The sequence below is a fragment of the Polyodon spathula genome, chromosome 24, assembly GCF_017654505.1.
Source record: "Polyodon spathula isolate WHYD16114869_AA chromosome 24, ASM1765450v1, whole genome shotgun sequence".
Classification (NCBI taxonomy): Eukaryota; Metazoa; Chordata; class Actinopteri; order Acipenseriformes; family Polyodontidae; genus Polyodon; species Polyodon spathula.
In genome coordinates this window covers 14,570,213-14,596,522 of record NC_054557.1, presented here as the reverse complement: position 1 = coordinate 14,596,522, position 26,310 = coordinate 14,570,213, and the positions used below count along the sequence as shown (strand labels likewise).

At 39.3% G+C, this 26,310-nt stretch overlaps 1 protein-coding gene across 1 annotated transcript in view; it reads right to left on the bottom strand.

Annotated features, from left to right (window-relative positions):
* LOC121299180 (dual specificity mitogen-activated protein kinase kinase 5-like) overlaps positions 1-26,310 on the bottom strand; it is a 69,748-nt gene that overhangs the window by 30,951 nt on the left and 12,487 nt on the right. The window contains exons 7-16 of the mRNA XM_041226789.1: positions 25,690-25,738; positions 22,872-22,936; positions 15,843-15,882; positions 13,612-13,680; positions 13,315-13,396; positions 12,164-12,225; positions 10,553-10,601; positions 9,810-9,883; positions 8,363-8,413; positions 7,381-7,452 (exon numbers count right to left, since the gene is read on the bottom strand). Coding sequence (XP_041082723.1) covers positions 7,381-7,452; positions 8,363-8,413; positions 9,810-9,883; positions 10,553-10,601; positions 12,164-12,225; positions 13,315-13,396; positions 13,612-13,680; positions 15,843-15,882; positions 22,872-22,936; positions 25,690-25,738 — 613 coding nt within the window. The remainder of the gene's footprint in view (positions 1-7,380; positions 7,453-8,362; positions 8,414-9,809; positions 9,884-10,552; positions 10,602-12,163; positions 12,226-13,314; positions 13,397-13,611; positions 13,681-15,842; positions 15,883-22,871; positions 22,937-25,689; positions 25,739-26,310) is intronic.

Below are 26,310 nucleotides of genomic sequence, written 5' to 3'. Positions count from 1 at the left end.
CCATTTCCTCCATAGATTTGTCAGCTAAGCTATTGGAAACTAGGAAGCTTAAAGAGAACGGTCTAATCTTGCACAAAATAGCCTGCAGTTATCCCACTGTATTAAATGTGTTTCACATCTAATGAAGCTTTAATGTCCTTTCTAATTCCTCTTGTTTCTGTACCACCAGGGGTCATTCAAGATAATTTCTACCCATGAAGGTTGTTTGGGTAAAAGAAGTACAGTTTGGCTTCAGATTATACATGACAACTAACAATACCTGAACCAATGGCGTTGAAGCTACAGGGCCAATTTGAAATAGGTTGAAATACTGAAATACAGGTTTTAATCTCAAACTCAATGACACATCAATACACCTGGATTAATAAATAAATAAATAAATAATCTGTTAAAATATGTTTACTTAAACATCAGATAGCTCTTAAGTGGCTTCCTCAGACAGCAATAACATGCTCTTGCTGTTGAATATTTCCAGTTAGTGCATTTGATTGATATACAGTGGAAGAGTCTAGCTTTGTATCACATTGCCATTATTCTTTGCCTGACAGGTGCAGCGCACGCCAGCAGAGCATGCTGTAACATATGGCAAAACCAAACTGTTTATAATGGGCATGAAGGACACAACCCCAGCCTGCTCCCTGCAGCACTGAATCATCTTCCACACACGTATGGCACTTTAAAATAATTACAAAAAGCAGGACTGTATTCGGATCCGCTATCCTTACAACTGCTGCGAACACCCAGCACTGAAAGTGTACAGCTCTGGCCAAAAGCTTAGCATCACCTAGAATTTTAGGACTGACACAATTAAACAAAAACAAAAAACACCCTATATGGACATAATTGAGATGTAATTCAATTTGTTAACGTAACAACATTGAGCAGGTTTCATTCGATTTTATGAAGCAGAATGAGTTCATTCTATAGGGTGATGCAACACCTTTGGCCAGAGCTGAACATTCACTAGCCTTTTTCACTACGCATGGAACAATAGCAACTCCAATGTAACACTAAAAAACATTTGAAAAAAGCAGTTTTTGTAGCATCTTTAGGCTTCATGCCAGCTATGCCAGCTATCACAACTCAACTGATCTGCCACCAATAAAATAAGTGAGAAGTATCTGGTGAGTATCATTTCAAACTGTGGACTTTAGCACTTAGATTCCTTGATGGCATATGTATGGCAAGTTTTTAGAAGAGTTATTGATATTGCTAAGAGGCATATAATGAGAATCTAGTACATTTTTACGGTTATGAGTAACAGGTGCGAGGAAATATTTTGTAAAAAAACATCTGGCAAAAAACAACATAATAATAAAGCTGATGGGCATTTTCAACTTGCAAATCACAGCAGCGCTAATTCTCGTTATGCGCTATTAATCAGATCAGAAATCACTGGGCACAATTAGGCAGACTGAAAGGCACACTGAATTAACACGCTGCCGCAAGGCACTGGCCTTCCACGGCTCTAGATTTGAGATCCAAACAAACAAAACACAAATGCTTGATTTACTGGAAACAATGGATTCTCAAGGTAAACTATGTAAGCCAATAGCCTTTAACTTTGTAGTAAGAATGCTTTTCACTGCTGAAGAATCAAATCAAAATGAAAGCTGCCTCTCACCAATCCTGTGCAATCGAGGTGTTTTAATAGACTGCACTATGGCTCTGCTATGATCGAGGTGTTTTAATAGCTTGCACTATGGCACTGCCATGATCGAGGTGTTTTAATAGACTGCGCTATCGCACTGCTATGATCGAGGTGTTTTAATATATTGCACTATGGCTCTGCTATGATCGAGGTGTTTTAATAGACTGCACTATGGCTCTGCTATGATCGAGGTGTTTTAATATATTGCACTATGGCTCTGCTATGATCGAGGTGTTTTAATAGACTGCACTATGGCTCTGCTATGATCGAGGTGTTTTAATAGACTGCACTATGGCTCTGCTATGATCGAGGTGTTGTAATATATTGCACTATGGCTCTGCTATGATCGAGGTGTTTTAATAGACTGCACTATGGCACTGCTATGATCAAGGTATGTTAATAGACTGCACTATGGCACTGCTATGATCGAGGTGTTTTAATAGATTGCACTATGGCTCTGCTATGGCTGTAGCTCTGACCACAGCACTTGCTCAAATGCAGTTTCCACCAGCGTTTTGCATAGATTTGGGTACAACATGGATCACATTACAGTCTGATAGAGGATTTTTTAATGTTGTCTTCTGTATCATCTCTCCCCTTAAGAAATCTTTCAATTTAATATTTATAGCCGCGACGGCAACTCTGATCGCTCTATGTAATATTTCCAGTCAACAGCCTCGGATATTTCTTTTTTTCCCTATTTATCCTCAATCAATTCCGCAATCTTCTTGCCGTGCTGCAAATATATCCAGAGGATGCAACAGCTATTTGTGAACATGGAAACAAAGCGCTCAGGAGGTTAAACTGACAGCAAAAGGCTGCGGCCCCTTCTTCAAGTGCTGGGAGCACGGAGCCCGCTGGCACGGTGGCGAGGGCGGCAGATCTTCCATTAAACAGGGAGGATTTAAAAGAGCAGGACAAGAAGCATTACAAATGAATTGAATCTGCAGTCGATAGTTCACAGCTGCACTCCACACCGTCTGGAGCTTAAGAGCAAAGCCTTGAAAGGGGCTCAGAGCTGACCAAGCTTCAGTTTTTAATGCATAACAGCCATTAGCTGAGAACTTGCGTAGTTTCTGACCCCCTGCGGAAAAGGGGACAGCGTGTGATGAGCAGACAGTGCTGAAGTGACATATTAGTTCAAATCTGTAATCGCAGGGCAAAGGCAGGGCAGGTCTGACGCAATATTCCCTGATCACCTTGCAGAGACCTGGGCAGATTTGACTTTTCAAAACACTTTCTGTTAGCTTAGTGAAATAATAAGTAATTTCCCCCATACGGGGTCTGTTCAATTCATTACCGTTATGCCAATTACACCTACATAGCTTAACTGGGAAAGGTGGAAGGAAGACAGTGGAATGACTTGTATTTTGTACTTATTAAATCTCAACATGCTAACTATTTCACTCTTCATCTGTGTGGATCCTGTTTGCATCTAGATGAGTCCCTACCATCTTATATTGTATCCAATAGGCTTTTGGCATTGGGCTGCCCAGTCAATGCCCTGGTGATTCAGCACGGAATCCCCAGGATGAATCCTCCTATGCTTTTCAAAGTCTTAGTCAGAGCAATGCAATGGCTTAATTAGTTCTTGATAGAACTGCTGCTTCAGTATTGACTTTGTTTGAACACTCATGACAGGAACTCTGGGTGTTATTCTTTCTGTGTCACAACCACACAGGTGGATAGCCTGGTGTTATTGCAGTTACTGCACATGGAAACTGAAGGAAGGAGTCCAAAGGAACGCTTTATTACAGCTCCAGTCACTACACGTATGGGATAAATCATGCCAGAATATTACTACGGCAAACTGGAGCATATGCGATTCCGAGCCAGGGAAGCAAGTGACCATAAAATACCCTAATTACTGGGAGTGATGGTCACGGAGTGATTGATAGTCCTCTGCAAGGCAACTTCCTTGTTTTTGGCTCCTCTGCCTCATCCAGAGAGTGGCAATTATGAAGACATCAACCTTCCCTTAGGGTGTGCTACCTTTAGTCCTGCCCATTCCGGTGCCACCATCACAGCACTCTGCAATTAATGACTGGACACATGCACTCCCTCTGTCTCGCCATCTATCTCTCCATCTCTCTATCAGCACAAGTAGAACACCACGGGCTGAGCAGCCCTGATTAAGAGGAGTGCAAGGTCTATACTAACTATTTAAATAAAAAAAAATAAAAAAAATTATTATAGTTTTTCGTTTAATGAGCATTGGCTGTATTTTTTATTTTAGATTTGCAACAAAGGGTATCCACACTCCAATATTATATCCAATATTTGTAACTTTTGTATGTATAATATGAAGATTAAAAAGGAAACAAGTCAAATCGTCCATGTTTCTATAATTATTCATTCATTTGTGTATTATTTTGTATATCCAAACTCTTGAATGCACCCCAACAGAGTTGACAAGTTCTTATATATTTGATAATTTTTAAACAATTACTGCTACTGAAAGGACAATACAAAGTCAGGATATAAGATATTACTATTGAAAGGACAATACAAAGTCAGGATATAAGACATTACTATTCCATCCATCAGCTGCTGTGGATAAACTAAATCTCAGCATACAAAAGCAGAGGAAACCTATAATTTCAATCCCCTTGAGGGTCAAGCGAATCTAGGGGACACAGCTGTGTCCCTGAAGCATCAGCAAGGGCCACTAGACCCCATTGTGACATGGCTCGATCATTAAAAGTTATTTTTCAAAAAGGACGGCTGCAGGTTAGGGCTCAATTTTCTCTACTGAAGACAGCAGAGGGGTTCAGTAGTTTTGGCAAACTGTGTGCATGTGTCTCATATTGGCATCTGCAAGCTATTAAAAGCATGCAGTTATCAAAAGGCAAAGTCTAAGACACTCATCTGAAGGGCCTGCAGTAGGCCTCATCTTCCATTTGTTAAAAGCAATTAAACATGAGGCATAAAAGCCATCCACTCTGAAATGTAACAGGCATGACTCTCATGGATGTAATCTGTTAGTGTCCTCTTTGATGGCATTAAGTAAAATAGAGAGCCTCCCTGCTCCGCGGTGGAAGCAACTGCTTCTTTGATAACACTGACCTTGCCTCAGCGGTGTGCTTTGTATCTGCCTCACATATCTCACATATTTCTAAAGCCACTGTCCTTGCCTTTTCTGCTTACCACATCACTCAAACAGCTGCTATCGCGCTGAAGAGAGGCTCAGAGGAGCCGGTGACATGCCAATTAACAAAACTCAGAAACATACAAATCGTTCAGCGCATTCTGCTCAGGAGACACTTATAGTGACACAAATATGAAAGGCTAAGGTTATTAATTTGCCATTATTAAAACTAGATGGAACTGCTTATTCTATTCTTTTTAAACACACCAATCCTTGGAGTGTTTAAAAGGAGTTCTTTAGAAGCTGTATTTTAAGATCAATATTTTCTTTCACACGCAACAACCGTTTTTGGTTTAAGAAAAAAAAACTTTATAATCGCAATAGAACAGCGATGATCTAAGGCATTATAAGCTTCAAATATATTTCAAATAGGAAGCCTGCGGTCTCAGAGATATGGGGCTTGCACTGCTGTATACTGCAGAATGTCTAAACATGTTCAAACCCAAATGGAAAGGTGCTTCCAGTTAATGTAATTCGTCCTTAGTCCCCTACTACCTGTACAGCTACCACTCCACTCAAGAACCGTCTTTAAATTGTGAGGCAGCTGACAAGACTAATGTGGGCAGCAGCAGCTGGAGGGTACATGGCTGCCAAACTGTGTTCCACCCCGGTCTATGATCAAAGATCTCTACAACAGACTTCTTCAGACTGCGCTTGCAGGAAAGGAGTGTGGCTTCTTCAAACAGTATTATTGTTTTTCCGTCTCTCTCAATTGAAAGAAAACCAATGGTTAGCTGCTTCTCACTGTTTCACAGCCAAGAAAAACAGCTACATATCAAAACATAGCCTTTAAAATCAGCTAAACAGCATTGGAACAAAGTATCATCGCTCTTCCAATTCATTATATTGGTGGTTACCTTCAGAGGTGATTGAGGACCAACAAGAATACAGATCCAGAGAAAACACAGTGCTATAAAACTCTTAGGGTGCTGTTACCAAGATCCCCTTCTGTCCAGATCAATTCCATAAAGACATAATAGACAGTGAATAATTATCAATGTGAGACTAATGACAAGACCAAGATTTCTGGGTAGAAGGACAGATGCATCACCACACAAAGCTTGCGCTTGCAACCAGTCTGACATCGATTAATTCAGTCTAACAAAAGCAGTTTCATGGTACCGCCAGGGTCATCTTGACAACCCTTTTCTGGCCATTTTTTCAGAGCCAATTAGAGGGGTTTCATCGATACAGTAGCACAGCCAAGAGGGTCAGCAACAAAAGAAACCGCATCTCCTGCATTAGACAGTAGTGAACGTTGATGGTTTTAGTTTCTAATAAATCCACAGCACAGAGAATAACCCTGCACCCTTAATTGCCTGCTTAGGTAATTAATAGTTTCAGCGAGCTATTTTTAACATGAGTAAGTGACGGAAGACAGGGCTTGCTTCGGGGGCACAAACAAGTGCAACGTTACACTGAAACTGCAATAAATGGCTTCCCGAGCATGATGAAAGCATTGCTGAAGGTGAACTTCTGGTTATTCCAGCCCAGAAATTGTAATTAACCTCAAAGTCTGAGAAACTGTAATTATAATTGGGAATTACAATCAGTTCGTTAACATATGGTTGAGTACGTACTGCACAGAAAATACTCAAGTACTTTACATGGTTTTAATTACAGTTTATTCGGAAATTGGAAGTGAAAATTCTGGATAACAGACGTGTACACATTTATTTATTTACCTAAATTTAAATCCTACTGCAATACGACCCTACATTTCAGGAATGATCAGTATAAAGTCTGGTTCGCAGTGCCTAGTATTTTGCACTATAGTACCAGGCTATCCCTAGTGAGTGGGTTCTGCAGTGATCATAACTACTGTATCTGCACTGTGGAACTGTAACCATCGACATATGTCAATCCATCACCTTCCACAGCCTTTGCGAACTGCTTTCAAAACACAACATTTAAAATGATATGAGTGAAAAACAAAGAAAGTGTCACAGAAAACAACAACTAGACCAATATAACTGTAAACAGGGGGTCAAATATTTTCCGACTCATTTGTCAACTAGTTACGGTGCATTTTGCTACCCGTGGTGATCATGTTAAAGTAATTCACTGCAGCAAAACACTTAATCCTTAATACATTAGATACATGGGGATGACAGATGTCAACACAAAAGCCATTTAAGGCGGTATTGCTTGGTTGGAGTTGAAGCCTGTACTGGTACTGCAATTCCTTTTTGGGGGGAGGGGTGTCCACAAAATAAAGAAAACGAAGAGGCACACACATCAAAACATTAGCTAAACATGCATTGTTGTGTTTAAAGTTGTTTCTTTATTATAAAGCTGAAAGAACCATTGAAATATGACACTTAGTAGTCAGAATGCAATCCAAATAAGAAGCAACAACTAGCATTCCAATCAGAACCCAACAACGCCACCTTAAACCCCCTCTGTGTCGACACCTGGCCTCGCTGTCCTCATTTAAGTGGTCTTGGTTTTTCATCTCAGACCCAGGTACTGTATTTGATGCCCTGCTTATAATTGAGTTTTTCTACTAATGGGTTTTCTCATTTTTCCCAGAGGCTATTTGTAAGAAACACCTCTCAATAAAGCCTCTTTGTATAATTACCTCCATAAATGAAATTCCCAAACTCCACATATCTGAATGGATTCCATACTGTTCACCTGATATTCGCTCAGGCTGCAAAAAAAAAAAAAAGAAGAAAAAACAATTATACATTTACACACATATCTCCCAAAAACTAGAGTAGTTTGAAACAAAGTTGCTTACATTGATTCATGATTCAATAGGAACACAGGCATTTCCCAATAAATAAACAGGGACTCTGCACCCCTGTTCCTATAATACACTCCTGTTCTTTTTCGTAAAAAGCACTAGAACGAGAAGTGGCTGACAATGCTTTCAGACGGTTCTGAGCTCATACTTCCAAACAGTAAAAATACAAAAGCAATTACAAGGGAATTGGAATATGAATAAAAGTGACAATGAGCTTTTGGAGTTCTAAAGATTAATCCGCAGTTTAATTTCTACAATTCAATCTGCAATATTCAAACCTCTGCAATCTCATGCACCACATTTAAAAAAGGCTTTTGAAATCTTTCTCTTTTATCCGCTGTTCCAGTTCCTCCAAAGGATCTGCATCAGGCTCTAGCCCGGCAGAGAGCTCACTTCACCAGTAGAAACAAAAACCCATCAATGGTGTAGCCTTTGTGACCTTCATGAAAAGCAATGTGAAAGAGGGACCCCACATCTATTGTCTGACTTGCTTTAAATCGCTATACTTTCGATTAAAGCGCGGCGGGATCTCCTCGGTGTATTAGGAGAAAAGTAATTTGTTTAATGTACACATGGGAAAGGAAAATATGGATTTGGTGCATTTAAAAAAAAAAAAAAGAAAATGTAATTCAATTAATAATGAAGCACGGGCAGAGAGGAATGGATAAAGCGTGCTGTGTGTGTGATGTACAAAGCTGCTGTTTGATCTTTCTTTATCAACAAGCAAACCAGCAGCAAGCTTTTCGATTTGAATGGATATGGAGAAAACACTCAGTTAAAGCAAGATTTCAGGGACGCTTCCTTCACTACTTACCGCCATGTATGCATTTGTTCCAACATAAGTTTTTGCTATGGAATTGACTAACTGTAAAGCAAAAAAACAACAACAAATAGTCAGTGAATGAATAAACCCTTCATGTAGAAATGACTGCTAGACTTGTTTTCCTCTGTGCTCTGAGCAATGATTTTCTATACATTTTTAATACACTATTCCTTCTAAATTTGCATTTTTTTTTTGCCCCTCTATCCCTCTGGCGTGCTTCATCTGACAAAAGAGGCCTGGGATTCGCTGGGTCTCAGCTCATCTATTACTGTGATCAGCTGATCTGGGTGTCCTCTCGGAGGACATGACAATACTATTCTGTTTGACTTTGACTTGAGTGAGGTGGCCACCATCTACCCACAGTACAGCAGCTCCCCAGCAGCTCAAAATGGACTGGACTCAACATGGCACAGGCATGCCGAGACTCCAGCCAATGACATGACATGGTAATTGAGATTTTAATACGCTGTCAGGGTGATACAGAGATTTTTTTTTATTTTATTTTTTTATATTTTCAGCGTACCCAAGCATTTGTGTTTTGATTTTTTTTATTCTAGTAATTATAATACAACAGAGTCATATCAGAGGTGCTCATCTGGTTCCTAACAGCTGACTGATCTGAGAACTTCTCTCAAAGGTTGCAACGTTTACTGCATTCATTCTATAAATGTATAACTAGCTGCACTTTAAACCATTGCAACTGGAGATGTGATTTTTTAATTTTTATTATATTCTTAAAACTTGCTTGAGGATCGAAGCTTAACACCACAATAACAACAAAGTCAATCGCAGCGGGATCACAAGGGGGTCTCACGGCAGGAGAGAACGCAGCGATGGCCCATATATTTAAATAAACGCAACAGCAAATGAATACACTATGGGGACAACAGTGTTTGACAACATCTAATACGCTGCTGACCTTCCATTTTGGAGAGCAGAGGCGCCTGCAATTCAACGGGTCACTGTCGGAGGGGGTCTCAGGAGGACGCCCGAAATGGAAATTAATTAAAATGTGTGTCGCACGTTGTCAATGCCGGCCGCTATTGTTGCCCTCCGCATTCATTTTTTATCGCAGGCCTGTTGGACTCCCTCAGCACGGATCCCTCCATGTCCTACCTATTGTCTTGCCGAGATCTCTTTCATATCAAAGCCGCATATCAATGAAGTGCACTATTTGTGAGTGGTAATTACAATATCAGCAATTTTTTTTCCCTGTCATTAAACAATGAACAATCATAATCTGAAGAAGAAAAGTAACTCGGAGAATAGAGATGAATAGGAGCCATCCCTGAGATGGGAGGCTGGTCTCACTGCTTCTGACTCTCTGCCAGGCTGCCAGAATGAAGACACGGAGGCAAGGTTGTGATACACAGCCTCCCCCCAGTGAACAATCAGGAAGAAACCCCCCCACTCCCTTCCCTCTCCCCTGCTCACCTACCTGAGTGCTGACTCCAAAATCACACAGCTTGACCTGGCCCCTCGTGTTCACCAGCATATTAGAGGGTTTGACATCTAAAAACACAGGCGAGACAGAGGAAGACAGTGGGAAGAAGTCCTTAAAAATAAGCCCTGAAATGAATGGTTCTGTTATCACAGCAGAGGAGGATGAAAGAGACAAAAAAGATTGGCGTCATCAGCTCTCCATTTAAGCTTTGCACCTGCTGCACACATTTAACAAAAGGACAGCCTCGCAATTAATTGTACAACCCCCCCCCCCCCCCCCCCCCCCCCCCCCCCCCCCCCCCCCTCCTTACAAAGTGTAAGATTATCTAATCGAGATGCAGGCAAATAGCAAGTATAAACAATGGAAATGCACAGGTCGAGCAGCCCTGATTTTAGTGCAGGGTTCACATTATACACGTTTACGAAGACCTACAGCTTTAGCCGTGTGCCAGTGCTTCAGCAAAAAGATTTTTTTTGTTTTTCAATCAAGGTTTAATTTCCAGTATGCTGCAGGCTGTAGCTCTTTCGTTGTATGTGTGTACCCGCATGCAAAAACACTACCAGAAGCCCTGGTGGCGCTCAAGGTAAACCCCTGAACTGATGCTTTCTGAGGCAAAGCACCTTGTTTCAAGGGAGGTCCTGTGTTTTTTGGCTTTGACGATTTATTTGATCAGCAAAGCAATAAAAATAAGTGCATGGAGTCATACAGTACAGTGGCATGAAAATGACAGCACTTACCTCTATGCAAAATCTTTAAACTCCACAAGTAGGTAAGACCTTTAACAACCTGGAACATATTTATTAAAATATATATACTGTTACTAGAACTGCAGAACATGTAGCTTCTTAAGTTATTTGAATCAGTTGAATCTTATCAGCTACCCTGTTGAAACCCAGGAATGCAACGTCTTGTTTCTGTATCTGACTTTTTACAGGGTTAAATGAACTTGTCAGGGGACTTCAAAAGAGTGTTTAAAGGAAAGCCAGGAAACCGTGCAAACTCTGCAGACGTTACCCACGCTTCCACGCTCGAGAAAACACGCTGCTTTAGAAATGCTTTTTGATCGGATGTTATTAAGACAGTCCCATTTGAAACGGAGGAGTGGAAGGTGCAGCAATCTGTCCCTATAAGCTGTGATTTTAATGTAGACGGGAGAGTAGCCTGTCCCACAGTACACACCAGGACATTCACACAGAAGAGGAACGACAAGACTTTAAGAGAAAGGGCAAACCTTCCACAGCTTTGCACTAAAACAAGCCAGACACGTGTGATGTTCTTGAGAGAAAGCGTACTGTAGTGCTTGGAATATAACATGCAGCTTTTGTATCCTGAGAAGTGTTACATTCGTTATACAGCACACAATTAACGAGCACTTCCACAGAAAATACATCACAGTGTAATAACTTTAAAAGACCATGCACCTTGTGGGTAACACACAGCTGGTTTTAAATCACCAAGCTTATTGGCAGTCTCTTTGAAGGGTTGGGTCTGCACAGTGTAAATGGATTTGAGATTTTTCAGATCACAGAGCTATGGAAAAAAAGCAAGATGAGACAAGCTAGCTTGTCACAGTCTCTTTAAATTGTCTTTACATCCTTAAGAGCTAATTGCTTTTTATTACTTCAATGGGGAAATGAATTAGTATCAATCAAATATGCGTTACATAAAATATATCACATTTTTTATGGGGGAGCTTACCTAAGGTCTTAAATGTAATCTTCAACTCATTTAATCGCTAAATCATTTGATATTCCATAATTAGCTCTTTCCATTTGAAGATGTAAAATACTTTATGCCTAAAGTTAAAACAACTTGTAGAATAGCTGCTATACATGAAGGCTGGTTTCTGCAGAAATGACAGTGGTAAATGAGAAGCCTCTATTACCCAGGGCACTTTGCACAGATAATTAGAAGTCTTTGTAAAAAGACAGAAGTTGTGAATTAAAATGAACTGAGACTAAATAGCTGTCAATGTTTGATTACGGGGGAATTAAAATAATTGTCTCTGCAAGGGATAATGAAGTTCAAATGGATGCAGCACAGAGTCAACATGCTTAAAGGTTATCAGGAGTCTATCAGTCTGTGCCGATAGTCAGATCTATCAGCACACTGTATATCGAGCACGACTCAAACCAAACTCTTACAGAGGTGGCTCGGTTTGGACAGACTGCATGAACTGAAAGACCTGAAAGAGGGGAACCTGTCATCTTGAATCTCAAATTCATTAATTGTACAATATCAAAAAGAGAAGCCAATACATTGTTTTAATGTTTTTAAAGCTTGTGTGTCCCCAGGTTGTACCAATTTATTTAGGTGATAAAAATGCAGGATACAAAAACAATACTTACCGCAACAGCTATTCTCCCCAGTACATGTTCTGGGATTTTTCTATATACATCCAAAGAGCCCCCTAAAGGTGTAATAAAGAGAGAAAGACAGAACACAAGTAAAAATCTCCCTCTATAAAACACATCACTGTCAGACCTTATTTTTCTTTATTTATACTTGATTTATTAGTTCTGAAGAACCATCGCCACTGATCGCTTTGTTATGGGTAATGTACCATCATCAGTGAGCTGGAGTTTGAAACCAAACAGAGCCCAGATACATAAGGACATACAAATCACTAACTGCAGCATTGAAAAGGTACAGTGGAATATAGCTGTACCTTCAGAGAATGGAAAGGTAACGATAAAGCACATTTCCTCGTAAACATAACATAACTAAACTGAAACATTCTCTGTCATTTGTGAAGCTACTGTACTGCAGATCTGCTTTGCCAGTGTTACGAATGAATATGGCCCGATTACAGGAGTTATGGGGTATGGAGTTGTTATTATTGATGGCTGCTACAGATGATCTATGCCAGTGGTCCTCATTATACAGTCTGTGGGCCACAGAACCCAAGCTGCTGCACCCCTTTGATACCTTTAGGAAGATTGTCATTTTATGTCTAAGTTTGCCAGAGCAGCAGCCACTTTTGCCATCATAAAAACCTCAATTATTTGGGATCTTCATGGCTGAAGACTGTGCAGTGACGAACGTGGCCCTCCGTAAATTATTTGAAAGGACAGGCATGTACCCAAGTATGAAGGGGCTCTTTCCTGTACGTGCCTAACAACGAGGGGGGACTGCCCTTACAGAGCTCAATCCTGCTAAAACAAAGCCGTCATCTGTCCACGTAGCTTTTAACACAGACAGACTAACAGGGAACATCTTCATAGTGGACTACAGCTAAAATGTTTCAGCTTTGGCTTACAAGTGTAAATGGATCTGATAAAGTATTTGGTGGACAGACACAGAGTGGGGCACCTATATTTAGCTTGTAGTCGGTCAGCCCATAAACAGAAGCGAATGGCTTCACGTGTCCTGCATGCTGAGGCACGGAACTGTCCAAAGACAGGTAAGACCCTGAAGAAAGCATATTGTCACTCCTTCAGTAACATTTACACTCTGCATCAACAACAAAAACAAAATATAGGACGCCTGTGAAACTTACCATCCATGAATTCTGTACATATTGATATTCTGTTTTCTACAAAAAATGCACCATAAAATCCTATTATATAGGACGAATCGCACTGTAAAGTAAGGAGAAAGGTTATGAATGACAGGTTTCAGAAAATAACTACAAAATGCTTGCTTCTGGAAATGTTCTGTTGCCAAATAACCCTAGGTTAGATTACAATTACTTTGCAAACAATGAGCAGACTATCGCTGTAGCGCAGTTGCAAGATAATAAATACATATATAAATAAATACATACATACATACATATCAAAGAAAACAGACATACCTTATAAAGAATTTCTAGCTCTGACATAATTTGTTTTTGAAGCTCTAGAGTAATATCTAAAGGAATAACCTAAAACAAAAATAAATATACAGTTAAACCCGAAAACCATGTTACAGACCTTTACAAATGGCATCAACATTTAAAAATGACTTGCATTCATAAATACATACATACATTATAATATAAAACACTTTAGTAAAAATTGCTTCAAATGTATTGACATTTTTGTGGAGGAAGGTGGCATCTTTCACCTCTTTCAGTCCTGGGTTTGAATTAAGCTTGGGCGAGTTTGGTTAGTCTCTGTATAATTCTTCTTTGGACACCAGTCAACATTACCTAACTTCCACAGAACTCAACACAAACTACAGTGGTGAGGGGTGGTTCTGGATTGAGGTGCCTCTTTAGCTCTCAAAGGGACCCCAGCAGCACCACGCCTAACTATAGAAAGAGCTTCCAGTCCCTCACCTTCCAAAAGCACTGCCTGCCAAGCAATCAATTAGCCATGCATCCATTGCTATACATTTAACAAAGCTGCATAGGGAGAAGCTACCACCTACTGCAAAGAAAAGCAGCATTTCATTTATTTCAATTCCACCAGTGATTGCATGGCTCAAGTACTCAGACACAGACAAAACTAGTGTTTGAGTATGATCAAAACAACAATGTAATGAAGTGCTATGGGTATCCAGAAGCCAGTTCGTCTTTGAGTATTTGTGCCTCAGCCTAATAGAGGGCTTAGCTCTTCAGAGGCTACAGGAGGCTATGGGAATGTGGAATAGCAGAGTGTGGTTTCAGAATATACATTCTGTTTACTGTCCTGACATGGAATTTGAAACATACACAGCCTATCTCCAATGAAGAGTGTGCTTTAGGGCAATTTATAAAAGCCCTTCGCTAAATTGGCTTGTACCTGTAATACACAACTGCCAACAGAAATTTAAAACACACTTCAAAAAGATCAATAGTCATTTGCCAATAACTTTCGCTTACATTTTTCCTCCAGTTGGAACTGAGAGCAATTCCCTGAAATACAATTGTGTTTTAACCCTGTGCTGTCCACTCCACACATCAAAATAAAAATAAAAAAAAATAGCAGATTAACCGAATCTATTCTGAAATAAAATCTTTATAATCCACCAAGCTATCGGTATATGCAGTATATACACCGCTGTACAATTCAAATGCAACTTTTTAAATTAATAAGAGAGTAATTTAACTTGTGTGCCTTATTTATATCTGCTACAATTTAGCAACCTGTAAACCACGTAAGGAGAAGCACGGTAATTTCAGCTGGAAACCAGCTATAACCAGATTTCCACCTTCTCAATTAGTTTTTTTTTTTTTTTTTTAAATCCACGTTTCACTTGAAAATGCTGTCAGAACGTTAGCAATCCTATTACAGCCAGTAGATTTAGGGTGGAGTAAAACTCAAACCAAATGTCCTGATCAGCATCTGAACTTGAAAGACGAGGCTAACAGAGGGAAAAAGAAAACTGCATTTGAACTGGAAGCACCATGGCCTGGCCTGACAAGGGGCCACGAAGGGTTAAGTCCGGGAAAGATGAACCTGAGAAAATTCCTCTGCTCTCCCAATACACCTCCAGGACAAACAAGGATGAGTTGTCAAGTTAAATACAAGCAGTCAAGTGACGGAATTATAATGTACTCTGAGCTCTGCCTAAATGAGTGCAAGGCCATTAAAATATACAGAAGAAATAAGGCAATTCATCACGGTCTGTCATGGATGACTTCCCCTATTTGCTGTAGCGGCGCTTTTCCACTTAAGGGAAAGGGGAGCAGAATTACAGGTCAAATTAAGCTACTACTGTTTTAATTTACCTATTAAATCTGCAGCAACTTAATTGTCTTTTACAGTATGTGCAACTAAAAAGGAAATTTGGGAGCAGTAAAACTCTCTATACAAATGATTAATCAAATGGTCTATTGAAATAGTGAATTAGGCGCTGGAGCAGGCACACGGAGTTGACAATCAGTGTAAAACATGCTATTTACAGCAGGATCACGGGATTAAGAAAGAAGTGCTAGTCTAGTGATGGCTCCTTTTTAAACTGCTTTAATGCACAAGCCAACAACTACATGCAACAAACTGTTAATTGAAAATAAAAAAACACCTTTTTTTTTTAACCTTTTGGGCAAAGTGGTATAAAAGCTAGCATATACATTGATGCAGTAAATAGCCGATTTGTGTTACCTTTAATAAAACGCCTTACCTTAACTGCTAAAATCTTCGAGCTTGGGACATGGTGTGCTCTGTATGGATTAGAAAAAGTGCATCTTAAGAATGTTACCCCCTAAACATCATGCAAAAAAAAAAAAAAAGGGACATAAATGGATAATTATAATATAGTATTAAAACAAGTAACATTCTGTTACTCAAAATACATACAAAAGACCAAAATGACCTCACATCAAATAAAAAATAACTATTGATAGATGAAAAACGTATAGCATAAATCAGTACATGACGCACCATCAGTAAACACACTGTAACCTTGGATAAACAACTGCTATATTAATGATCCTACAAGGCACTCTAAAAAGCTATTTTCATTGTATTGGGTGTGTTTAGTGAAGTTAATAAGATTAGGGTCAATAAATGCCCCCTGGGGGTAAGCACTAGCTGGACTGAAATTAAAGAGAGACGGCATTTAGATTATTAAAACAGACCCTGTGGTTTCAATATTGGTTGTGTTTATGAGTCACAAGCTAGATATGGAAGCGCTGTGCTGTAAATAAGGACGATCCATCAGTAACTAAACATTCTGGCATTCAGATCTGCAGGAAAGATTACAAAATGAATGGGCTGAGGTGGTGCACTAAAAGTCCATCAGTTTTAAATGCACTTTACTGGACATTTCAGATGGCTAATTAGCTTGTCAAGAGAGAGGATCCCGTTTTCAGAAGACCAGGTTTCGAATTCCAGGTGAATTAAAAGAGAAGAGCTGATCATTTAATTATGAGGCCCGTTAATTCATCTGTAGAGTCCCGGGTCAGGTTTCTTGCAGAGACCAAGGGCCCGGTTTAGTTTACACAGCTCTGACAGCACCAGGTTAACATTTCCTTATCATGGAGAACAGGATCACAATGATACTGCCACACAGGCCACTGCAGTGTCCCCTGGCTTTAACAAACAGAAGGCTACCCATGAGAAGAGTCATTTGTTTACTTTAGATAAATACGGCATCTCGATTGCCTTGACCTTCTTCAACACAGCTCTAGAGTGATTAATGCGGTTTGGAATAGGGGATGCAGTTACACCTACAGAAAATTCAAAACCGTTGAGCTGCTTTAATTAACAGCGAACATCTCCAAGTGCTCCAGGAATTGCCTGGTTAAGAGAGAAAAATAATATTTCATGGGCTGTGAACGGATTCTCAAAGACGTTTTCACTATGCACATACATATTTTATAAAGCTCCAAGGTATTTATCATAGAAGTCTTAACATTTTTAAAGTGTGTAAACAGCTAATTTATACATAACTTTCCATTGCAAAGAGATAGTAATTTCAATACAATTTCACCTTTTTGTGTTTTTTGGGGTTTCTTTTTAAGAATCAGCAGCATTTTTATGAACTCAATTTAGATTTCCATCCTATATAAAGATATATTGTATCTAAATTTGCTTTGTAAATAGCCTGGCAAGGCTGACCAGGACATAGCCCGACCATCACTTTGAGACAGGGCTCTCTAATAATGAAACTGATTGTGATGTCGTCAGGTTTACACTTGCTGAGCATACTTAAAAACACAACAAGATGAATAAACACGCCAGACTTGGATACCACAGTATATCAAAAGCTTACCTAATTGGCTAACTTGGAGGATTAATTAATTGTGGCTGACTCTGCAGATAATTGCAACCTTACTTATTCATGGTGTAATTCTGACCCCCGTAAATGAGTCCCGGTCACCTGTATCTTATTTACACTGCAGCTGTGTGAAATGAAAGCCTGGCTATGCAGTATTCATGCGCTCCTTTAATACTGGAATCAGCTGATAATCATGGCTACATACTGGGAGGAAGCTTCGGTTACTCTTTTGTTTATTTTTTTTTAAAACGCGATGCATTAAATGATTGATCTCAAACACTCTGCTGTATCCTTTTACATAGCAGTGGTTTATGAGAGTTTGATAGCTTATAACATATGCAGCCTTAAAGAAACTTAGCCAGTCTAATTCAGAGAAAGAACACCTACTGATGTGTAAAGAAACTTAACCATTTAAACACCCCCCCCCCCCCCCCAAAAAAAAAGGTTTGCACCGACAGTCGCTCAACTGTGAATATACTCTTGCATAAATCATGCAATGATCTGCTCCAGCCGCAGACACCCTTGTACTGTTTCATTTCAACACTTCCCAAAAGCTGTGGTGCATTAGAATAATTAGCTGTTATGGTGCTTTGCTTGTGTGACGCAGAGCAGTTTGTTAGGATAGAAATATCTTTGTTAGACTGCTTTATTTTATTTGTACTCCTATTTATAAGACATTTCAAAGTTTACTCTCAATTTGTATCATCCAATGAAAAATTAAAAAAATAAATACATTGGGAACACTTGCTGATAATGTACTGCAACTCTCTGGGGAGGTACTTCTCAAAGACACTTCTTTTCACAAAAACTTTACTTTAAAACATTCCTATATTATTATTAAAACATGGCAGTTTGCAGGACATATCCCTGGAGATCTCCATTCAGGGATTGCCCGTTCCCAGTTGAAGATGTGGAGCAGTGGTACTCCCAGCTTTCAATCCATACCAGACCTTGCTCTGAGCAGCCCACTGACTCTTCCCCTGTTTGAACCTGGGGCCTGGATGGAAGAAGGAAGTGTACTGGAGTGGATGGAGGAGCTGCCGCTGTAGAGGAGTACCACTGAGGTAAAGGAATGAGTACTGGAGAATGAGCCAGGAGGGCAGGGGTTAACACATGGGACCTTTAAGAACAGTCTCTATTAAGTTGACAGAACCTGTGTTGATGTCTCATTGGGAAGGACAGCACCCCTGAAAGCACAATGCACCAAACAAAAGGTGGAGCCCCTTGCAGACTGACAGACCACAGTACACTGCAGCACCTGGCATTCTCACCAGGAGTCCCATTGGAGTAACGACCAGCCCTGTTTTTATAGACAGAACAACCATTACCAACATCATGTCAACCTCCATGAAAATCTATGCAATTATAAATGCCAGTAATGTAATTTTAAGTAATCCAAACGCTTCTTAAATCATTGTAGAGCAGCTTTAAACATACATTTAAGCCCAGGAAAAGGCTTGGGACCCACCCTGGGTATAAGAACAGCGCAAGGCACTTTAAATAACTGTTCTAATCACAAGCCAATAGACTTCAATACTGCTGTATACAGTCTGCTGCTAAATTACTGTAACTAACAAGCAGGAATGTATCAGGTTTAGCCGAAAATCAATGGCAAAATCGATGGGAACACGGTTCACATCTTAGGAACCCAATGGCAATTTAGGGAAATTACAGCATGTAAATGCATGCCCTTTAATTGAACAGTTTCATCAAGCAGGCTGGGAATGTTTCTCGCTTTCTCTACAGAGTAGGCTCTGTGCAGAGTAAACGGTTTTGACAGACTTTGCTGTTGACGCTTAAAATTTTTTTTTTAAAAAAAGTAATTACTGTTGTAAGTTTAATTATACTGGATATACAGCATTCAATCAAAAAATACAGCACCTGTGTTATTTCCCTTTTCTATGGCTGTATTCCATCAAACTTTCCAGAGGCTGCACATACTGCACAGTAGAACCTCAGAGTTAAGAGTATCTTGGGAATGGAGGCTGTTTGTAACTCTGAAAATGAGTTTTCAATGGTTTTAATAAATGTGACAACCTGTTATCTACAGCCATGATCTGCCTAACGATTCAAAGATATAGCACAGTAATGCAACACTCATATTGTTAAGGGTTTGGAAGGCTTTATACATAGCAAAATGCTAAATCTGACTTATACTCAGATTGCAGCTATAGCAAAAACACAGACTTAAGCATACAGGAAAACCTGAGTTAACATAGTGCTTGTTTTTGTTGTATTTTAAACAAAAAGCATTCGTGCAGCTTTCTCAGTCATTCAGACTCATTTTTGCTTTGTTTAAAACTAAAATGTTTGCCGGTACTTGCTTTGAAATCTGCCTCACCTCTGTCTGGATACATTTGATGGTACAGTAAATTTTTCTTCTCCAAGACCAGCGAGGCGTTTATGGTGTGCTTTATCAAAATCAGCAGCAGCAGCTTTGCGTATGCTACATATGTTTTTACTGCTCTGTTCTCTTTTGTCTCCTTTGCAAATTGTTCGATTTTTTTCTTGGCTTTTTCTTTAAATATAGCATTGTAGGCATTGTTGAGTAATTGCATACTTCCAGCTAAAAGTGAGGTGTTTGGTCGAGCGGTCAGTTTGTAAGTTTGGTGTTCGTATCTGTATTCTACTGCATGTGTATTAAATGAAGGTCTTCTAGAATGTGAACGCTCGTTTTTGATTGATAAAGCAAGTCATGTGTTTTTGATTGAATGGTGCCAACACCACAGGTTAACTGAATGTGCATATCTGCAAAGAAGCAGCAATAGTCCATTATATTTAGAGTTTACAATGAATGGTTCACACTGTAGAGTCCAAGCCCAAACCGACAGTACAAGACAAGGCTAGAAGCATCGTTTCTCACAACTTACACAACAATATCATTCCCCAACTTTTAAAACTGTTCAGTCTAACCAGGACATACAGTAGATGTTTTATTTCCAGATACAACAGATCATACATATGATGAATCTGTTGTGTTGTGCATGTCCTGTATCCTTTAACAGTGTGCAGCTGTAGCTGTGAGGGGCTTGGTTTTACACAACACTGAAACCAGTTACAGGACTGAAAAAAGCGCATGGCAGAAAGGCACAAAGGTAAAATCCCTGCGGCCCTCCCTCTGAATCATTTTTCAGAAAGCAATTTAAGTAAATACCCAAGGTGCCGCACTATACAAACACTTCCTCCAGTGTTCAAAGCTTAACATTTTGTGTTTTACATTATAGGAACTGTTTAAAACAGCGACAGAGAAAGACAGCATGGGTAAGCTGTTCTTGAAAATACATAACAGCACAGAGTGGCTGCAACGTTGTGTCGCTTTTATTCATAACCTATGTGAAGGTCCTATTAAAGATGCATGTCGCAGTGTTCTGTAGTGTAGTGTTGACACACTATGCAGGGATCTTCAGAAGCTACCTGACTTCATGGACTACAATGGCTTAGTAAGCAGGTTATTACACAGTTGATTATAATATATATATATATATATATACACACACACACACACACACACACACACACACACACACAGTATAAAACAAGAACAGTAAACCTTATGTACTTTTGTGAACATATCTGGTTTCCACATCTATTACCATTGCTCTGTCCATTATGAGATGGTAGAAACGCCACAGGAAGATTCTCAAAATGTAAAAATAAAATAATTCTGAAAACAGCGTGATATATGAATTCTAAAGAAACCCGTAAGAGCAATGCACCCCAATCCAGGAACACTTCATTGCATGGCGCTTGTTAAAAGCTTGTATTTTTTGGTTTTGTATTATTAAGTTTGATGAGCTCTATAATCTCTTCACTTGGCATGTAATGGTTACTAAGGTCATGTACAATGAATGTGTTTCTCTGCACTCTAATTAAAGCCTATTCATAAAACATGTGGCTGGCATGCACAAACAAAACTGTCACTGACATTGTACACAATGTACGAAGGATTAAATATAAACGCTTTCAACCAAACACTGCCTAGAACCACAAACTGTATACAGCAGGTATTTTCCTTTAAACAAACAGAAATACAAAAATAAAATAAACAGATCGGTTTGAATTCAGCAGCTTTTTACTCACTACCACAAAATATACACTGTTGAAGCATATTGATTTTTACCAGACTCAATTGGCTGAAAAGTTGTTTGTGTAGCAATATTGGCTTTGCCAGTATTGTGGAACAGTTTTACAGCCAAGAAAACATACTATAGCATAATTATTTTGTTATAAAAAGAGAAAGGCCATTACGGTAACCCCGTCTCTCCAGTAAAATGGTAAGAGGCTGTAAAACTGAAATAAACAGGATTCATTTTTTTATGAAATTTAGTGTCACCCTAAGAAGACAGCTTCTGTTAAGCCAAGGTTAGCCTGTGAAGTGATCAATACTTCAATCTCAATAAACTATTTCAATAATAGTTGATTCAGGTGGAAACAGGAGTAAGAAAATTCCAGCCCAGCGACCTGTGCCACCCTGTCATGTTTGCTGAACAGTGATAATACATCATTGCTGTAATGGAAATGACTAAGTGTGAAGTCGTACAGAGGAACGCACACGGAATCACTTTCATTCCTCAACTTCAAAATCAATAACATATACATTGCCAACCTTCAGATAATAAAAAAAAGCACACACAAACCTCGCTGATGGATGTCACGGCAACATTATAGATTTACAGTCAACTTTATTTAGCAAATGCTAGATTAGTAAATAGAAACATCATAAATATCTTTTTAATAATACCAATTTAACAACCCTTACTTGGTTTCATTGTTTTTGTAATTGACTGGGTGTCTCAAGATTCTTGTATGCCTAAGAGGTCAGGGGTGGAGGGGGGCTGGAATTTAAATAAATACTTAGATAAAATCCCAGGACAGTCCCAACAGTACAGATCAGAAAACTCATTTTAAGACATAGAAATACATGTGAAGCTAATGTTAACAGACACAGTATCTTCTGAATATATACAGCCCTGAGGGTTGAAACAGTATTGAATAGGGATTCTGCAATTGCTATCTGCTCTTAGTTTTTGCAATCTACGGTACATGTACATATGTCCTATACTTAAACAAAAGTAAACCACTAAATACTGCTCTAGCTGCTTCTGTTAAAAACAGACCGTAAGATACGAGTCGATTCCTTACCATACCATATACACGTGTTGTACAGATGAGAAAAGAGATGTCTGCTGTTGTAATCAATCAGTTTTGCATAAGAAACGACACAATGCTTAAATTACACTAGAAACCAAACACATACAATAGGCTCATATTCTTTATGAAAGGAAAAAAACGGCATGTTACAAAACTGAAATACATATGCTTTTGAGATTTTTAATTAGATTGCTTAGTAAGTAAACGCTTTGAAATATATCCCCACAGCTGCCTGCCTATTGCTGCAGTCCCGAAAGCACAGCCGGGTAAAGCACTCACTTGTACACCGTGCCTCCATTGCCTTGACCAAGGATATCTCGATACTGTATGTCTTGTTCATTCATCTGCGCAAATAAAAAGAAAGCAGGAGATGTCATGAGGAGGATAGAAATGTCAAGGAAAAGCAACTCAAGGCCATAAACAATACGCAGCCCAGGTCATTTCAAGTTCAGCTGCAAGTAAAGAAAGATCAATACAACATTTGCCGTCCAATTTATAAAAGACAATACCAGGGGACAAAGTGATGGAAAGTTTAATGACAATTTGTTTGCCTGGGTCGTTTCATTAAAGTTTGATAAAAGGTGTCAGAAATGAAATGATATAATGTAGCTGTGCTGCAGGGAGGCTGTCGAAACTTTTAAAAGAAAAGCAGGCTGAATTCCACCGTGTGCACAGACACAAAGAGGCCACCTGACCCTCTAACATCACATTTTCAACATGCTTTTAGAACCCCGATTTAAAACGTACCCTATTTTACTGTATTTACTAAACATTAACCTGGAGTTGAATAGCTGTACAGCAGAGTGCAAATTTATTACAACACCCCATTGCCTCTGCAGCAAATCAAACCACTGGAAATGAACATCTAGGAAAATTGTCAAATTAGGCAAATTAGCGACTGCCTAATTTAATGACTTTACTAAGCCACACATGCAATTCATTTTAAATAGTAAGAGAAAGGAAACACAAAGCCACAAATGCTAAAATGTATGAGACTTTTTAGAAGTTGTTTAAGATACCTAATTAATGCCTAATTAATGAGGTCTAGCATTTCCACACACTACTGCCTGTTGTTTCTCTATCACTGACTAGAACTCGTTTTGTTCCCGTTTCCAAAGATTCAGCTGCAATGCATAATCTGGATGTCTGTGTCAGCCTATACTGTTAATAAAGCTGGCATGACAACACATTTTCATAAGTGTAGTTTAAAGAAAACACCCAAACCCCAAACACTGGTACAAAAAGATGTGCCTCCCTGTACCGTACAGATTCTGTAGTTAGTTGGTGTGTTTATCATGTAACACGCATCTACACTGTGCTCCTTGTAAATAAAACATTCAGAGCCTGATTTTGAAGCGTGGGCAAAGTTTGCTTTTCTGAAGCTCGTGACAGAGTGAGGTGGATTCGAACCCTGGTCCAAACTGGAAAATGTCAAAACCTTTTGAGTGTGTGTGTACTCAACCTTCCAGATGAACCGTGTTGGTCGTCTTCATTGCCTCTGCACAGTGTAATGTAAGCTTCAAATGAAACAAACCCGGCACGCTGCAAACAACACAGCAATGTCACTCAGCAACAAAACAAAACAAAAAAAGCATTTGAGCAGGCAGTCACAATCCACAAGCAGACAAGCAAGGAGATTTACTAAATCCCTCTTTATAGAGCAAAGACTAAATCCAAAAAACTGACACGCACAGCCCAGGCCAAATGTGTCTTGTGAGCTACTGACACTTCATCAATTCTGAGCCAATGGGTGGCATTTAAGCTGAGTGACAGATATTAAATAAATATTTATATCGCATAACCTGTATCAATAAAGCCGAGTGGGAAAGCTATTTTAGAGCTGTCAATATCTGATTTTCCTGAAGGCTCACATTATTTTTACATTTTTTTTTGCTTTTCTCATATAGTCCAATATAAAGTCAATACTTTACTGTCAGGGCTAATTGTGCTAAAGCAGTGGCAGAGCTCCACATTTTTAATGTTTGGGTATATTACATCTTCAGATAGTACCCAACTGATTCAGTTACAAAGCGATGGGAGTAAAGAAAGCCGCCACTGCTGTCAAGTGTCAAGGGGATGCAACTCCATTAGGCCAGTGTGTTACACGTGACACAGAGGGACAGCCGCAAAGAGCACGCTGTTAATTGTCTTCCTGACATGTTCGTCTCAACCATTTGATTCATGACGCGCCAATGAGGCCTGGAGAGGTCGTGACAGAGGGACAATGAATCTACATCGCGGATGATAAAGATTTCACCCTAAGAAGCGTGAAGGGGAAGTGAGCAGCAGTTAAGAAAATCAATAGGAATCTTTCATTTGGGACGACACACGTGTCTCAGTCAATAGAACCTAACAGGCAAGCCTGATTGCCCAGGACAGGTCCCTGCCTTGGAGACTAGAGCAGGGCAAGCAGCCTCTTGCACAGTACAGCCTGTTCACTGGGGCCATTGGAAATGAGAAGAGCAATGTCACTGCACAGCTCGGGCGGCTTGGCTTTACCAATCTCTTTATTCATGGCTACACCAATAACATTTCAATTAAAAGCTCTGAACATGTGAAAAAACAGAGTCCCCTTCCTTTTGTTCCCTATCCATCGTCCTCTGTTGGACTGCTGCACCCTGACACAGCTCTCATATATACTGTAACATCAATGGCTTTATTGATCAAGCACTAATTAGAGGACAATGTAAGTGTATGTATGAAACAAGCATTAACAAATTGTTGGGGCACAATATACTGTCAGGTATTCATTTTGTAATGACCTAAACTAAGAATGAATCCATTAATATTGCCCTGTGTTACAGGGACTAAACATATCATGGTCTTGTATCCAGTCGTTGTGAAATCTGTTTCATCCCTATTATAAGGTACTAGAATAGAGCACTTTAAACACGATTTTAACAAAACAGCAAAACAAGCACTTGAAATGTTTTTGCATGCACTCCCATAATGGGGGCTTCAAACAATCCCTTGTGTGGCTGCATGTTAGGAATGCCTCTAAAATGAAAAGGAATTGGAAGGTCAGCCGACCAGCTCAAATGATAAAGCACTGCATTAAGAATCTTTCAGGAACAGAGCTGCAATCCACACTCCTTACCTGTCCATTAGCTAAGATCTTCTTCAGCTCTGCAGAAGACTTCTTTAAACTAAGAGGGGGAAAAAACAGAAAAACAGCCTTTCAATATTTTACAAAAAAACTAAAGAAAATGGAATAAAAGCAATGAAAAAATGTAGCGTGGTTAACACATTGTGTGTTGAATATAATTCTACACAGCATATGAATACAGAAGCTATCAGATAATAAAATATTTAACATGCAATCATTTTTTCACTTGTGCTTGTTGTGGGATAACAGCGTTACAACATTGTTTGCTGAAATCATTTTCAATCAAAACTTATCTATAGTTGTAGAGGCATAAATTATATCCTATGTCAGCGTAATCTTTAATGTACAGCTTTTCCCAAGGCAGGAATACAATTTCACAGCAGACAATATATACCACTTGAAAAAAAAAAAAAAAGAAATGTAAAAAAGAACCATCCAACTGCACTGTCATTACACTAATTAACTGTACAATTAATTCAGCTATTCCAAAAACGGCCTTCTAACTGTTCTTTGTAATTAACGTACAAATTACTGGGAATCAGCGCAAATTTCTTCAGCTGTATCTTCCAATACTCCAAGCTGAGCTTTTCGGCTTTTCAGGGATGCTAATTA